The 15298-nt window shown below is 30.5% G+C and overlaps 1 protein-coding gene across 7 annotated transcripts in view; it reads left to right on the plus strand.

Annotated features, from left to right (window-relative positions):
- The window catches only part of S6kII (Ribosomal protein S6 kinase II), an 86221-nt gene extending 73490 nt beyond the window's left edge, over positions 1 to 12731 (plus strand). For all 7 annotated transcript variants that reach the window (XM_085814170.1, XM_085814169.1, XM_085814168.1 and 4 more), the window contains 2 exons: positions 309 to 446; positions 4943 to 12731. In XM_085814170.1, coding sequence (XP_085670296.1) covers positions 309 to 446; positions 4943 to 5068 — 264 coding nt within the window. In that variant the 3' untranslated portion in view covers positions 5069 to 12731. The remainder of the gene's footprint in view (positions 1 to 308; positions 447 to 4942) is intronic.
- Positions 12732 to 15298: the final 2567 nt, after the last annotated feature.

Consider the following 15298-nt stretch of genomic DNA (forward strand, 5'->3'; position numbering starts at 1 on the left):
TGTTTAAAAATCATTGTAATTCAAATCCCTTTATAGGAAGCAAGGCTGGCTCACATATTAAGTTCCTCTGTAATAAAGTGGCACCACTTCTGGCTTTAGTCGCCAAGCCAAAGTCGGCTGAGGGCTCATCACTGGGGGGGGGGAGAATGTGTAAGAATGCACAGTATCTGCAAAGTAAAAGAAGGGAGTGGAGAAGGTATTACTATATGTGCTATAAGGAGGAGGTAAAATTAATGATGAAGTAGCTGTTTGCTTTTTCTTATTACCTCTCATCTTACCTTTTTTTTTTTTTTTTATCTTACATATAGCACTTAGTACAAAAAATGTTGCATGTTGATCCAAAGCAGAGGTATAAAGCAGCAGATGTTTTAAATCATGCATGGATAATCAACAAAGATCAACTTCCTAATTGTCAGCTGGCACTACAAGAACCTTCTATTGTTAAGGTATTTATGTACTTTTAAAAAATATTTTAAAACCTGATATTAAAATTGATATTGGCATGCTTGCTTCATGTACCTATCATTATGCAGTACAAAGTCCGAAATCCGGATGTGGATTATCCGGAATGATCTAAAATCCGGACCTCAAAACCACTAACAACGTTTTCTTGTAGGCTTTACGCATACACATTTGATTTCCCCCTCCGCGCATAATAAAATATCTGGAGAGTCCGATTCTTAACTTCAAGGCTAAATAAAATACCTTGTTATTGAAGAAACAGTTATTTTAGCATAAATTTGTACGATCAATAATTTGGCTTCGTTGCTGCATATCTGCTTGCCGTACATCTCAAACCGAAACATTCCACATAGATACATCGTTAGTCCGATGCCAACCTGGTGAATCATTATTTATTATACTTTCCTTTCATCACCGCATGTTTATAAAACATGACAAATTGAGAAGTGACTCATGTAGCAATGCCAAAACGATTTTTTTTATGTTAGTGATTGAATAATAAAGGAATGTGGTAACCTTTTATGTTGACATTATGTTTGGTGATGATTACAGATTTAAGTTAAATTCGCTAAAAAATATTGATGGGGAATCATCTACAAAAAATTTCTTTCCATATTCTAAAAAACATTTTGTTGATGATACTCATAGACCCAAAGATTACATTTAGGGCTATTTGAATTAAGACTGTTTGTTATTCACAACTGATTTGTTATTCATATAAGCCCAGAACCAGCGCCAGGGCTCGTATGGCCGCATTGATTCGCAGAATTTAGGATCCACAGAGACTGCATCAGGTGGTAATTTATCTAGCGCCGACCCTCAATAAGACTTAAGTATATGGTGGAAATTTATTTATAAATTGCCTCAGTGCACAATAGAAGCAAGATAAAATTTAACAGAACAACTTGTTAGTTGCCATATATGTTTAGTACCCTATATGATGCATAGCCAAATATGTTTAGTGAAGAATAGCTAAATTTAATGATGATAGCCACTAATTTTAAAGGTTTTTGGATATGGAAAAACAAAGGTGAATTTTCCCAATTAATGGATTTTATAAAGAAATGTGGAGAAGTGGTAATAAATGAAGATGATATAAAAGAAGTTTTTCATTGTGATGACAATGCTTCTCAATCATCGGACAACAGGACTTCAACAATGTAACTGAACAAGAGATTATGTCTGTCTGCGGAATTAAAGAAAAAGTATTAGCACAAAAAACGAAGCAACTTACATTGAAAGAAATGTTTAATATGGTAAACAAATAAATACTAAGATTTTTTTTTGTAAATTTCGAAACTCTTTAGATCATAAATACTTCATTATTACATAAAGCACGATTTTATATTTTTAATTTTATAATTTCTACATGTTATCTTACTAGATTTAAACTGATGATCTAATATCCGGAAATTCCCAAATCCATAATCACCAAAGTCCCAACGAGTCCAGATATCAGACTTTGTACTGTATTATTAGTTTTAATAATACTATGGGAATTTATTTTTAAAAATTTTGATTAAATGGCTATGAAGATGGGAAATTATCCTGTGGTCTAAAGTAAAGTGATGTTTCATGAAAGTATATGGCTGTTTATTATCAAAAAAAAAAAAAAAAGTGCTAGTGCATTGGTTTCATCTTTATTTTCATGGTCTAAAAAAATATGCTAATCAGTATAGTAGGTTCACAATCACTTTTTAACACAATAATAGTAATGAACATAAAAATTTAGTTTGGCATGTCACTGTGTGCCCATGCACATGTTACAGTTAAAACTAACGTGTAAAAATACTTCTTATAAAATCTACTTTTTATCAAAATATCTGGCTGTAATGAAAGTTTTTCGCCAAAAAACATTATTAATAAGATTGGAGGGGGGAAACCCATGAAAGCAGTACCTTTAGTGCAAGTAGTAATCACCATACAAATCTATCATTTTCTGTGAATGTTTTAGTATTTTTTGAAAGCCTTCAGCCCAGAAACTTGGTGGCCATGAGTCCAAAGGCACGTCTGGTCTTGTTCTATCTTGATAGAACATAACCTTTTTGCACCAGAACTCAATTCGACATTTTCCTTGTTAGCAGCATCAGCACGGACTACGTCTTGTTGTATACTTTACTGTCGAGGGTTTTACATTTTTCCAGATACTCCTTGTGGATAACACTATGGTAATCCCACCAGACACAAAGTATGATCTTTTTGTTAGTCAAATTGCACTTTGTGATGCTGCTGGCGGGCTCACCGGTTGCAGACCAACCTCTTTTTTGGCTTGTATTGTTGAAGTAAATCCACTTTTCATCACAAGTGATGATCTGGTCCAGAATTTTGTTCTTGTGTTAATATTCAAGCAGATTAGTACTTTCTCATCATCTACATCTGTCCTTATCTGCCAAGTTAGCTCATGTGGCACCCAGCGATTGAACTTGTACGTCAAGTTTATGTGACGCATAGCGCGACTAACACATGACACTAATGTCTAACTCTTTAGCGAAGCTGTCGAGAGTTGTGCACTGATCTTCTTACACAAATTTCCGCAGGCAGGCTTCATGAACATCAGTAGTCTGGCCAGAGCACTCTGCTTCTTGAGTTCTTGTTTTTGAACTTTTGGTACCAAGCCTTCATAGTATCACAGGATACAGCATTAGTACCTAAAGCTGTACATATGATTTGATGACATTCTGTAGCTGACTTTTTGCAACAGAACTGGAAGTAAATGATGGTTCTAATCTGGTAGCATGATAGTTCCATTTCAGACACCTTGTACTTAATGATAACTGTATTTCTTGGCAGATTTGACAACACAGGAAGCAAGTCACTTTCTTTCAAATGCCAAAAATCACTTGACAAAATATGATTAAACACGCCAATGTGAATTGTTTGTACAGGTGATATTTGCAGTGATGGGAAACTTTCATTAAAACCCAATAGTTGGATTCTTGCATATATTGTTAAAATATTTTTTCAAATAATCCTAATATTTATAATTAAAATACAAATTAAAAGTAAGTGCAGTAGCACTAATAATTATTATATTTACATATTTAAATTATTTTTATTCAGAAATGAAGTTGAAAATAATTTAAATATCATTTGTGCTTTGTTATTGCATGAAAGTAATTTAAATATCAGTGTGCCTACTATATCATATTGCCATATTTATGTGCAAAATTTTAATTTTTGCTCTCTATGAAAGATTCCTTAACTTTGAACATGCACTGCGAGCATCACTCTTATTATTATTATTATTTACATTAGTAGAGTTGTTTTTAACAACAAAGTTAACATTCAAGATATTCCATTCAGTTAAATTTAACAGCATTCTGACATCATTTATGTGCATTTAAAATTTGAAATAAACATACCAGATATGATGTTCTGTAGTCAGCAGGTACCTTTCAGTCTTCTATTGTACTTGATATGGTAGGCCATGGAGAGAAATAGAAGTGTATCATATATAATATGCTTGAAATAAAGAAATAACTATTTTTTTTTTAATGTATTATTTTATCAGAGCATCCCATTAGTGTTGTAATTTTTTTTCAGATAGTGCTTTTTAAACGTGATCTAACACATTTTAACAAAAGATTTTCATAGATAATAATTACAAAAAAGTTTCATTCAGATAAATTCCATCTTGCAAGCTCAAGGTTAGTAATCTGTTTTAATAGCCCATCATAGTAGTGGCAGAAAATAACATCATCCATTTCATGCTTTACAAGTATGAAAAAGGCATTATGCAGCAGAAACTGTAAAAATCTTGGAGAAAGTGTATGGTAAAGGAGTTTTTAATATTTGCAAGGTCTAAAATAGTTTTATAAATTCTGGCAAATTGAAGTTTTGGCCTTAGAAGGATGTCAGCCGCTATGTGAGCCCTATCATTTTGAGGATGACATGTTAAGCTCTGCAGTAGAAAGAAGTCTGTATGCAGCTATTTAAGAGTTGACCAACAAAGATTATTTCATCATCATCAACTGCCCATCACCATATGAAAGAGCTAGGCAGGTGAGTTCCACATTAACTGACTGACACTAATGAAGAGAACATGTTAAACATCTGCACTGCCTTGCGCTTCATGTAAAAACTTCTCTTTTTTTGAACTGTTTAGTGACTGGTGATTTGAAGCTAGCAAAGTTTTATTGATGGAAAAAATAAAATTCATATAAGAGAATGAAAAGGGGTGTTTCAAGGACCTTTCTTTTTCTCAGATAAGTTAGCTGATTTCTTTAGGAATGGCATAAAAAACACGCACGACATTGGAAGAATGTTATTTATTCAGACAGGGGATATATACTTAACTCAATTTGTATATCATTCTTTCTTTTCTTTTTCTTTTTTTTTTTTTTTAATGTTCTTTTTTAAAACCAATTTCAGAAATCATTACTTATGGGATGACCTGGTATTTAATTTCAAGTTGATGTTTTTATGATTTTTTGGGCTTTGTTTTAGATCATAATTTGCTGTTATTGCTGTTTGTAAATAGGGTGCCATGGCAGCCACATTCCGTGCCATTAATACTATTCCAAGCTCACCGACATTACAGCCAGTTGAAGCATCAAAGTTAGCTCGACGCCGACAAAGAAGTCGCCCTAAATCCTCCACAGAATGAAGTATTTTAATATGCTTAATAACATTTATTGCATTCAAGTGAATGAAGCCAAGATGGGGCTTTCAGCTCGGAGCCATTTTCTGGTTTTGTGGTGCCACTAGGAAAAAAAGCAGTTTTTGTTGTATTTTATTTTACGTTTTCCATGATTGATGACTTTGTTGATGGTGTTAATCACCGACAAAATTTATGTGAAAAGACAAATTTTCAGATAGCCATGACACATTTTATGGTATTTTGCGGCAAAAAAAAAAAAAAAAAAAAAAAAAAAACGCGGTCATTTGGTAACTTTTATTTCATATCTCAGATTTTGAATGTTTTTTCATTCATATTTATTGTTGCTGTTTGAAAGATGACTTCTTTTTAATTACTGCTTTTCTTTTATTGTGAAAAAGATTTCCAAAATATGAATGATAGAGTATTTAGTAGTAGCTTTTTAATTCAAAGTGTACTTTTTAAACATTTGTGTTTGATTCAACTTTGCATGCAGAAACTATGTAAAATTGTTTTGAGTTGACTCTTTGAAGTGAAAAGTACCTGTTTAAATATTTTATTTAACAATGGCAAAAAGAACAGTTTTAATTAGTATTAACAATTTTTACAGTATACTCTTTTATTAACTTATTTCTTATATAATAACATCAAGGCATTTCTGAAGTATTTAGTTTAAGTTTTTATTTTTTCACAAAACTATTTTGAAATCTATTTCATTGTATTATACTTGTTAATTTTTTTGTGTATTTATCAATTAAATTAGATTTTTTATTAAGCAACAATGTATTTAAAATTTTATTTTTGTATTCATTTATATAACTAGTCACAGTTTTTTTAATTATCTATCAAATGAGTGCTAGTTTAGTGTTTAAAAAAATCAAAGTATTATAATGTCTGCTCAAAAGGCTTTTGTTTTTCTGTTTAAAAGAAAATTGCTGTGTAGGAAATAATTTTAAGTAAGTAAGTGATGTTACATGTAAAAAATGAAACTTAATGCCAAAAAGCTTAACGTTTTCATTTTTTTTTTTTTTTTTTTTTCCTACAGATTATAAGTTAAAGAGATACTGTCCTTCCTCGCTTTACATTAAAACTCTCACATTTTTCCCTTTGCAAGATTATCGTATTTACCTTATTTCATGGAATAACTTCTTGTGTACATTTTAAATAATCTTATGTTTAGGAGTTATGACTATTCATCTTGACTGGGAGGTTATGAATAAATAATAAACAAGTCTGTAATTTGTATTATTTTGGAGATATTCTGTTTCCCAAGCCCAGATTCACTGATAAAGTAGTCTTTCATTCATGTATGGAAAATTTTAATATGTAAAGCATTCATAAATATTTTGTAATAAGGACTGTTCTGACGAGGATCAATATAACCTCTATTTTTGTGCTGTTTTTTAATTGGAAAGTTTTTGCATTTGAAAAAGGACCAGAAGGAATTCATGATGTTTGCATAAAGTATTTGAAGTCAAACAAAGAAGTAAAGTAATTTGCATTTAGGCACATTTTACAATTCAGAGGACATTTTAAAGTTTTTCTTCTTTTTTTGCTTTGATTTTAAAATTTTGGTCTTAGAATCTGCATGGAATTTTTGCATTTCAGCTCTATGGAATTCTTACTAGCAAATGGCAATGTCTTTCTTGAAAGTTTGTATTTTAATAATTTTAATGTTATGTTTACAATGCAGTCAAAAATTTGTTGAATAATGTATGTTTCAGTTCTCTTTATTTGTACATGAGAATTGTAAGAGAACTCTGAGATAACATATCTACAATTTTTGAATTCTAAATGTTCATTTTAGCTGCCTCGATTAGATATATTTATTCCATTACCATTTGTGCTGTACATAAGTTTGCTTCATTTTCTGTGTTTTGTTGGAAAGTGTGAAGATTGTGTTGGACTGTGTGAAGAAAAATTAAATTGAAAGAGTATATTGTGATGTAGTTACTTTTGCCTTTTCTGTAATGTAGTTGTAGAAAAAAAGTCTTAACATTTTTTAAAAATTTATCTTGATGTGATAATTTCAGACTATTTTTCTCATATATGAATCTTTATCAAATGTTCTTCACATCATGATGTAAATAAGTGCTGTATACAAATGCATTTAAATGTTCTTGGTGAAAATATTTTACTTTCTTGCTGTTTTAGTATATCAAATTGCCATGTAATTTCCTGCTGGCCAGTTTAAGTAAAATTTACTTTTAAAAGCAAAAACAATTAGGTATATAAATAAGGTCCAGATAGTTATTTTAATTTTTCATTGGCATGGATTTTGTACAGCAATTATCTTTACTATGCTGATGAAGAAATGATGTATATATTGCATATTTAATTTTATATGTTTATTATTTTTGAACATGAAATTGTAAGTTTTAATTATAGGTTCTTGTAGTTTTATTAAATTTTATTGATATTTATTTTAAGTATTATGCATGTTAATAGACCATAAGTAATAGACATTTAATAGGGTAAAAAAGTATTTGAATCAAATTAGTGTAATTGAAGCATAGTAATAAATTTCTCTATTTGAAATTTATTTTCCAAAGTATGGATTAAAATCGAAAACCTAACAAACTGTTGTTGTTTGTTAAAATATTCTTGCGGTTTTGATATACATTTTTAATAATTTCTAGTTCTTTCATGCATATAAAGTATTAACACTAGGTGAAAATACTTTTCCTGTTACAAGCTTATTGAAAATGCTAAGCAGTTATTGGGAATGGCCGAACCCATTGAACATATGCATTTAGCCATCACATCACTTAGAATGTTGCTGAGGGGGCACCACATGGGAGCAACCAAATTACAAAATTGAATTGAGAGAAAAGAGAAGCTTTATCCAGTTTTTATTGAGAACAGCTTGGGAGATGGATCCAAGGATTTTACACACTTCTGACTTACAAAAATTACACTTACAAAAATTCGTGTTTCTTGAACTTAAAGACGGGAGGCTAGTTTTCGTACCACCATAATAACAGGGCTGCACTTTGTGCTAGTTATGTGCTAGAAGCAATAAACCAAAAGAATAGACAGATGGACAACTTTTAACTTTATACCAGAATTAAAAAGTTTCTTTCTCATTGGAGAAAAACTAGCTGAAAAACATAGTTTTTTCCATTAAAGTGGAGGAGTTTTTAAACTTATCTCGTGTTAACATTATTTTAATGGCATTTTATTCACAAATTACTAATTTACATATTTTCCTTTCCTATATAATTTAAGAAGCATCATTTGCATGCTTTCAGTAACCCTGTTTTAATGATATATAGTTAATATATATGTACATACACTGCTGTATTTTTGTTCAATTCAAATATTTATATGCCTCTAGTAATTTTCTTTGGTAATATATATATGTGCATATGTGTATGTATGTATTTGTGCTTGTTATTAGATCTGCTATCATCTGTTTTACCCCATGCACTCTTTTCGCCATTGCCAGAAGATTATTCTCTCCCTTCTTTCTAAAACTCAAAAAAAAATATATATGTTTATTCAGATTAAGATTATTTTTAATATGTTTCTAATAATCAATTAAGTATTAAAATGATGATAAATACTAAAACTTGAGTAAAAGTTTTTTTTTTTTTTTTTTATTCATAACCTAAAGTATGAAATCCTCCCTAGTTGAGAACCCCTGTGCTATGGCATTTGAGAGTTAGGATGGAATTTGAATTTCAGTTCTTAACAGTAATAAAAATGGAAAATTAACATATTTATTCAGAAAGAACAGAAAATAAAATTGAACTAATTATTAAAAGAATGAATCTAATTCATCATTAACATAGTGTAATATACTGTAAACGAGTAAGACTTCTTTGACACTTTTCTGTAGATTGTTTAGAGAAAATTGTGTAATTACTTTGTATTTAATTAGAAAAATGATAAAACATTTCTTTCTGAACAAGTTATATTCTCATTAGTAACTTTATCTTCTTTAGCAGCTTACAGTTGCATCATTGTTCATTTCTTCACTTTTCTTTAAAAACAAGAGAACCTTCTGGAAGAAACTGATAAATCAGTCTTCCATTAAAAAAAAACCCTGAATGCTGCAGGGTTGCCACGCTACCTGGAAAACCGGGAAAAGTCAGGGAATTCGAAAATTGACCAAAATATTCAGGGAAAAGTCAGGGAATGTAAGTATTTTTGTCAAAATCTGGAAAAGTCGGGGAAGTTCATACAACGATGCCGCCAAAAAAAGCGATTTTTGCGCCGACGTCGGAAGAGATAACTTTTTTGGCGAATTATGTATCACGTGAGTGTCATTCGGGTAGCTGGCATAGAGCCAATTTTCGCAGCTCCAATTTGATTGTCTTTTAGAAAGGCAAAACAACTTTCCCGCAACTTTTGGTTTCCAGTATTCTCGAGAATCGCATGTGCAGTGCATGAACTAAAGAAAGTACCTGTTCTCGTATAAAACAAAATGGGTTTAATCCTAGTATACGGTACCATAGAGGTTAGAATCAAAGAATATGTATTGTAAAGAAGGAAAACCTCTCTGCAACAGACGTGGCTCCGTTCCATCATAGAGGGAAACAGCTGTGCATGTCTGATATATCTGTCGCCGAAGCTCGAAACCGGTGTCGAAGTTCGAAGGTCACGTTATCAAGAGTTCATAAAATGAATATCGTTTAAAATTTCTTGAACGACTTGCGCTAAAAAGACGTGCCACGCACGTCGAGATGCTTTTGTCTCAAACCGTGAGCGACGTGAACACCACGTCGATAAGCATTTATCGCAAAAATGAAAATAACGTGGTGCACACGTCGCCTAACAACGAAATTGTTTATTTCTCGAGTTACAGCTCTGGATTGCACTCGCAGATGCGGAGCGGCGTAAATGAGACACTTTACCACTTGTTATATTGTAGCGCACGGCACCGCAACCGTGAAGTTTAGTCTTAGCGCAAGTGGTTAAACTCTAAAGGAAAAGAAAATATTTTTTCGCGCAAGTAAATTAATTCATGGATTAGTTATTTTCAGGGGGGAAAAAAACTACGAAAATCCGTTTTTAAAATTATTGCGTGGATTTTTCGCAATAATTTTAAAAATGGATTTTCGTAGTTTTCTTTTTGTCAAAGAGCGTTTCTTCTTAACACGTGTTTCTCAATTTCCTGTACACAGCGCGAAGAGAGAAATTCTGCCCGCCAGGTTCCGTCGCCAAATCCCTTGGCAAATTTTCCCTCCGCATTCTAACGGCGTAATAGCATTTTACTTGTATGGAACCTTTTCTTCTTTACATAGACGTTCTTTGTTTAGAATAATAATGGGATTTGGCGACATCATGATGCGCAGTAAACGGGTCATTTTGGTCTTGGCGACAATTTTCAAAATCGTGCCAAAGCCTTACCGTATACTAGAATTTTACCGCAAAATCTTTTTAAACCTTTTTTTTTTTTTCTTTTTAATAAATACCTTGCCATTTTGCAGTAAAATAAAAAAATAGTAATCAGTCATCTAGGCTAGCCATGTAATATAACTATATTCGCTAAAATATCGTTGATTATTCTAATTCAATTTTTAAGTAATTATTTTTATGTTATTCATATAATTTAATGTTGCTTCTTCCCTCTAAATTTATTTATTATTAGTAAATAATATTTCCAAATTTCAGGAAATTTTCTCTGGCATAATCCTAAAATTAATTATAGCAGTATGATGACATACCGTCACGAAATTTAATGCACATATTTTTTCCTTATGTATGCTGCAAAATAAATATAAAATACCTCAATTTATTAAAATAGATTTCTTTCTTTCGTATAGCTGCAGAATGTCTGCAAAAAAAGCCTTATTTTATTCCAGATTGGGAAGATTCTAATCTCAATCTTCAGTGGAGAAAACAACAACTATTATAATTATATTTGTGTTTTCAAGTGTTAAGGTGCCTTTTAAGAACATACCTCACGCAAATTAAATTTACCTAAAATCTAACCTAACTATTTAGCATTGCGTTGTGATTTATAAGGACCGGATTAGCCTCGTGTTGAACTGGTGATGATCATGAGTAATAATTAAATAAAACATACATTTGTTATCCAATGTATATATCTTAAATTTTATTAAGTTTCTTAAGTGGAAAACTAAACAAAATTATCAAACAAAGTATACCAAGAATAATTAAGAATAAATGTCCTCTGGGATTTATTGAATAATTAAGTGAATTTGCGACACAATATAAGTAATACCATAATTAATTTACCTCTTAGCACAGCCAACGCACATTACACGGATAGACTGGAATTTTCTTGAAACACACCTGGAAAACCTGGAAAAGTCAGGGAATTTCATTCTCCTGTTTGAGTGGCAACCCTGATGCTGGCATTCAATGCTTAAAGAGTAATTCAAAGTTTTTAATAGGTTGAGCTGAATATTTTTTCTCTGGTTAAAAGAATTGAAAATTAATGTTTATTTTCCTTGATCAATCAGATTGCTTCACCTCAGATACTGAAAATATTAAATGAATCTCAAATTTTTCTCGGATCTCAAAAGAATGGAACCTCTTTGTTTCACGAATTTCATGTCTCGTTAAAATAATAAGTGTTGCCACTTGAAGAAAATATTTACTACAAGTTCTGTACACAGTTATGTCTTGAATAATTAAATGTATTCTTACTAAATAAGTGCACAAGCATTGTTGAAGGTAGTAGGCCTTTGAGCAGAGTTGGTAATTATAGGATTTTTCTGGAATTTGCTGCTTTTTTTAAATCAGTTGTTCTTCAGTACATTTCTCGTGTTTTTGAAGGTTAACAACATAGAATTATTTCTTTAATAAGTGAATTTTGTTATTTACTTGAAGGTTGAATTTTATGGTTTAATAAAAATATGTTTCCTCAGATATGTATTTAATCCTAAGAAATATGTAAACATTTTATATTAAATACAGTGGTTTATGCTGAAGTTGGACTTTGAATGTTGTGCATTTATTTTTTCTGTGTAAAAATTCACCTTTAAAATGATGCTTTTAATGATAAAAACTTCAACATTTCAATGCAAAATCATTCAGTGTATTCAGTGTAAAATGCAACTCATGTATAAGCAAACTTATGTGTATATCAATAGTGTATTAATATTTAAAATTAATAATTGATAAATTAATTTAACTCCTGATAACAATATAAAGTGCAATTCAAATAAATATGTGAATATTTTAAAATCTTTTGTAAATTAATGTTTCACAAAATGTATATGTATTGTGTAAAATAACCCTTTGGTGCTTTAGAGAATATTTTTGTAATATTAGATGACATATCATTCGTTGTACCTTTAATGTAAAAATTTATGTTTCAAGTAGCTGAGAAATGTCTATATTAACTCGTCATCTCGCAACAAATGTGTTTGATAAACACATGTTATTTGTTTTATTATGCGTTTGGGATTCTGAAGGGGCATTTTTTGTGGATTTGCATTTATTATTATTTTTCCCCTTCATATATGTTTGCTTTATTTATCATCTATCTGGACCTTTATTTATATGAAAAAAAGATGAGAAGTTCTCATTTTAAGTTTTAATTCTGTAATTGTATGCATTTCTTGACAATATATGCTGTTGCTCTTCTCTATAAATCTGTATATTTATGCCTAACTGAAAATATATAACATTCAATATATATATATATAAATTAGTCTATTAAATTATAAGAAAGATAAAAATTGCGTTTGATATACTTTAGATTTATTTTCATTATAGACAAATAATACCTAAATGCTTGATATGCTAGGAAATGATAGAGCATGTAATATAATTGTTTATTTTCATATTTAAATTGGTGAAAGTAAAGGGAAAATTTAGTATATATTTTAGGGGGAAGGCTAGAATCTCGATAACCTCATCAGCTTTCTTTTATGACATGTGATTTATTAAATATATATTAATTGAATTTATAGTTAAAAATATCCAGCTTTTTTTAAAATTTGTTTATATTGCACATTAAATTATGTAAAATATACTAAGCATTTTTTCATATTGATAGGTGGTGGCTCAAATTTGCTTTCATCATTTGTGTTGAAGAATATTGTACATTTTCTCATTATCATTTACTTTCATCATTTATATTGAGCAGTATTGTATATGCATGCAGCTGAGTTGTCCCAATTAGAGACAGAAAAAAAGCATGAGTGCCCAAAATTTCATCCTTTTAGATGTTGATTTTTCATAGGTATTTAGGGGAAAAATATTATAAATCAATGGTAAATAATTTCCTTCTTCAGTTTTACATAAGTGCTAATTAAAGATGAAAGCCCAAATTTACTTTTATCATTTATATTGAGCAACTAAGCTGTAATAATAGCTTCAAGATAAGGATTTCATTATTAATCAATACAAACATTACAGGTTTTTTTTTCTTCCCCCCCCCCACACACACAGTATTTAGTACATACAGTAGAAGTTGTTACTCAAATTTCAGTAATTCAAAGCTTTTTATAGGTTGAGCTGAATATTTTTCTTCTGGTTAAAAGAATTGAAAATTAATGTTTATTTTCTTTGATCAATCGGATTGCTTCACCTCGGATACTGAAAATATTAAATGAATCTCAAATTTTTCTCAGATCTCAAAAGAATGGAACCTCTTTGTTTCATGAATTTCATGTCTCGTTAAAATAATAAGTGTTGCCACTTGAAGAAAATATTTACTACAAGTTCTGTACACAGTTATGTCTTGAATTATTAAATGTATTCTTACTAAATAAGTGCACAAGCAGTGTTGATGGTAGTAGGCTTTTCGTAACTGTTTAGTTTAAAATGGTTTTAGATGTTGAACTGAATTTTCCTTGACTAGTTTCTTTTTACAGTATGGTTTTTATTTTTTCAATTTTTAAATATTAAAAAAATATTTTTCTGAACTTTGAAGAGTCATTAGGTTATTTTTGAAACATGAGTGCATGAAAAGTGAGTAATGACTCTGAGACGAATCTGAACCTCTCTAATATGCACTGAGTGTGCTACTCTTACACCACAGAGGCGTACTGGAAGGAGGGGGAAAATACCTTATATACTCCCTGCGATTAGGGGACCTATTCACCAAATCTTGGTGATGACGAATTATGAAAAATGTACAGTGCCCTTGCAGGGACTCAAACCTTGACTTCTCAAATATGCGCCGAGTGTGCTACTGCTACACTGCAAAGGCATGCAGGAAGGAGAGAGAAAAGCCTTACAAAAGATTTTAAGTGCCAAATGAAAATGTATTCCAATTGGAGGACAATATTTGTTGCAGATCTCATGTGATCTTGGGGAAAATGCACAGCTGCAGTTTGAAAAATTCTTTTTCATAACTGTGTTGATAAAAATATATTTTATGTTGATTAATACCTAGATCTAAAGTCAGCATTAAAAATTTGGCTGCAGTTTTTTAATAGCCTATAATTTTTGCATTATTTATTTACTTTTTAGCTTTTTAAAATTTTAACAACTTCTAGGAGATGTTAGACTCTAATTTGAAATTTTCAGATTGCAATTAATTTTGTTTTTAATTATTACTATTTAGATTTTACAGTTCCATGTAATTGAGATGAAAGGTGATATCCTCATAATTTCAGGAAATAATTTCTCTCTCTCCCCCCCCCACGAAAAACCTCTCATTTATCTTTAAATAAAAATTTGTTTTTCTCCCCTTAAGATACCCCTACAGAGTATAATGTTTACAATGCCTAATTATCATGTGAAACAGTGAAAATTATCAAATAATGTATATTTTTCCTCAAATTTAACAGCGATAATTTGGGGTAAGCTAAAGTTATGTCCCACGCTGCAGTATGTTTAACAACAGGCTGTCAAACTGTGAAAATGTTTTGCATGTTGGAGCAGCAAACTGACCCCGCAAAAGTACTTTCGAACAGATTCCTTGCTTTTATTATAATTTATAAATTATATATGCAATTCTTGTTTTACATTGAAAATATAATCCAGATAAATTGGTGGGAAAAAAAAAAAAAAAAACACCAGAAAAAGATAATAATGGTGTATAGTAAAAACAAAAGATTGATCTCAGAAGAAAATCTCAGTCTAAATAAAAAATAATTCCTAATAAATCACAAAATTCAATTCATTTAATATTATGGCTCCTGTTATTTAAATGGCGTCAAGATTATTGATAAATTGTGAACATATAATCTTTTGTAAATCTTATTATTTATTGCATGTTTTTATATGGATTGTGAAAAACGGCGGCATTTAGAGCCACCAAATTTTAAACACAGCTAGCTCTCGAATCGAACATTTGTACTTCAAAGT

This window comes from Stegodyphus dumicola, chromosome 3, assembly GCF_044657685.1.
Source record: "Stegodyphus dumicola isolate Sdum_Otavi_A_Nest chromosome 3, ASM4465768v1".
NCBI classification, from domain to species: Eukaryota; Metazoa; Arthropoda; class Arachnida; order Araneae; family Eresidae; genus Stegodyphus; species Stegodyphus dumicola.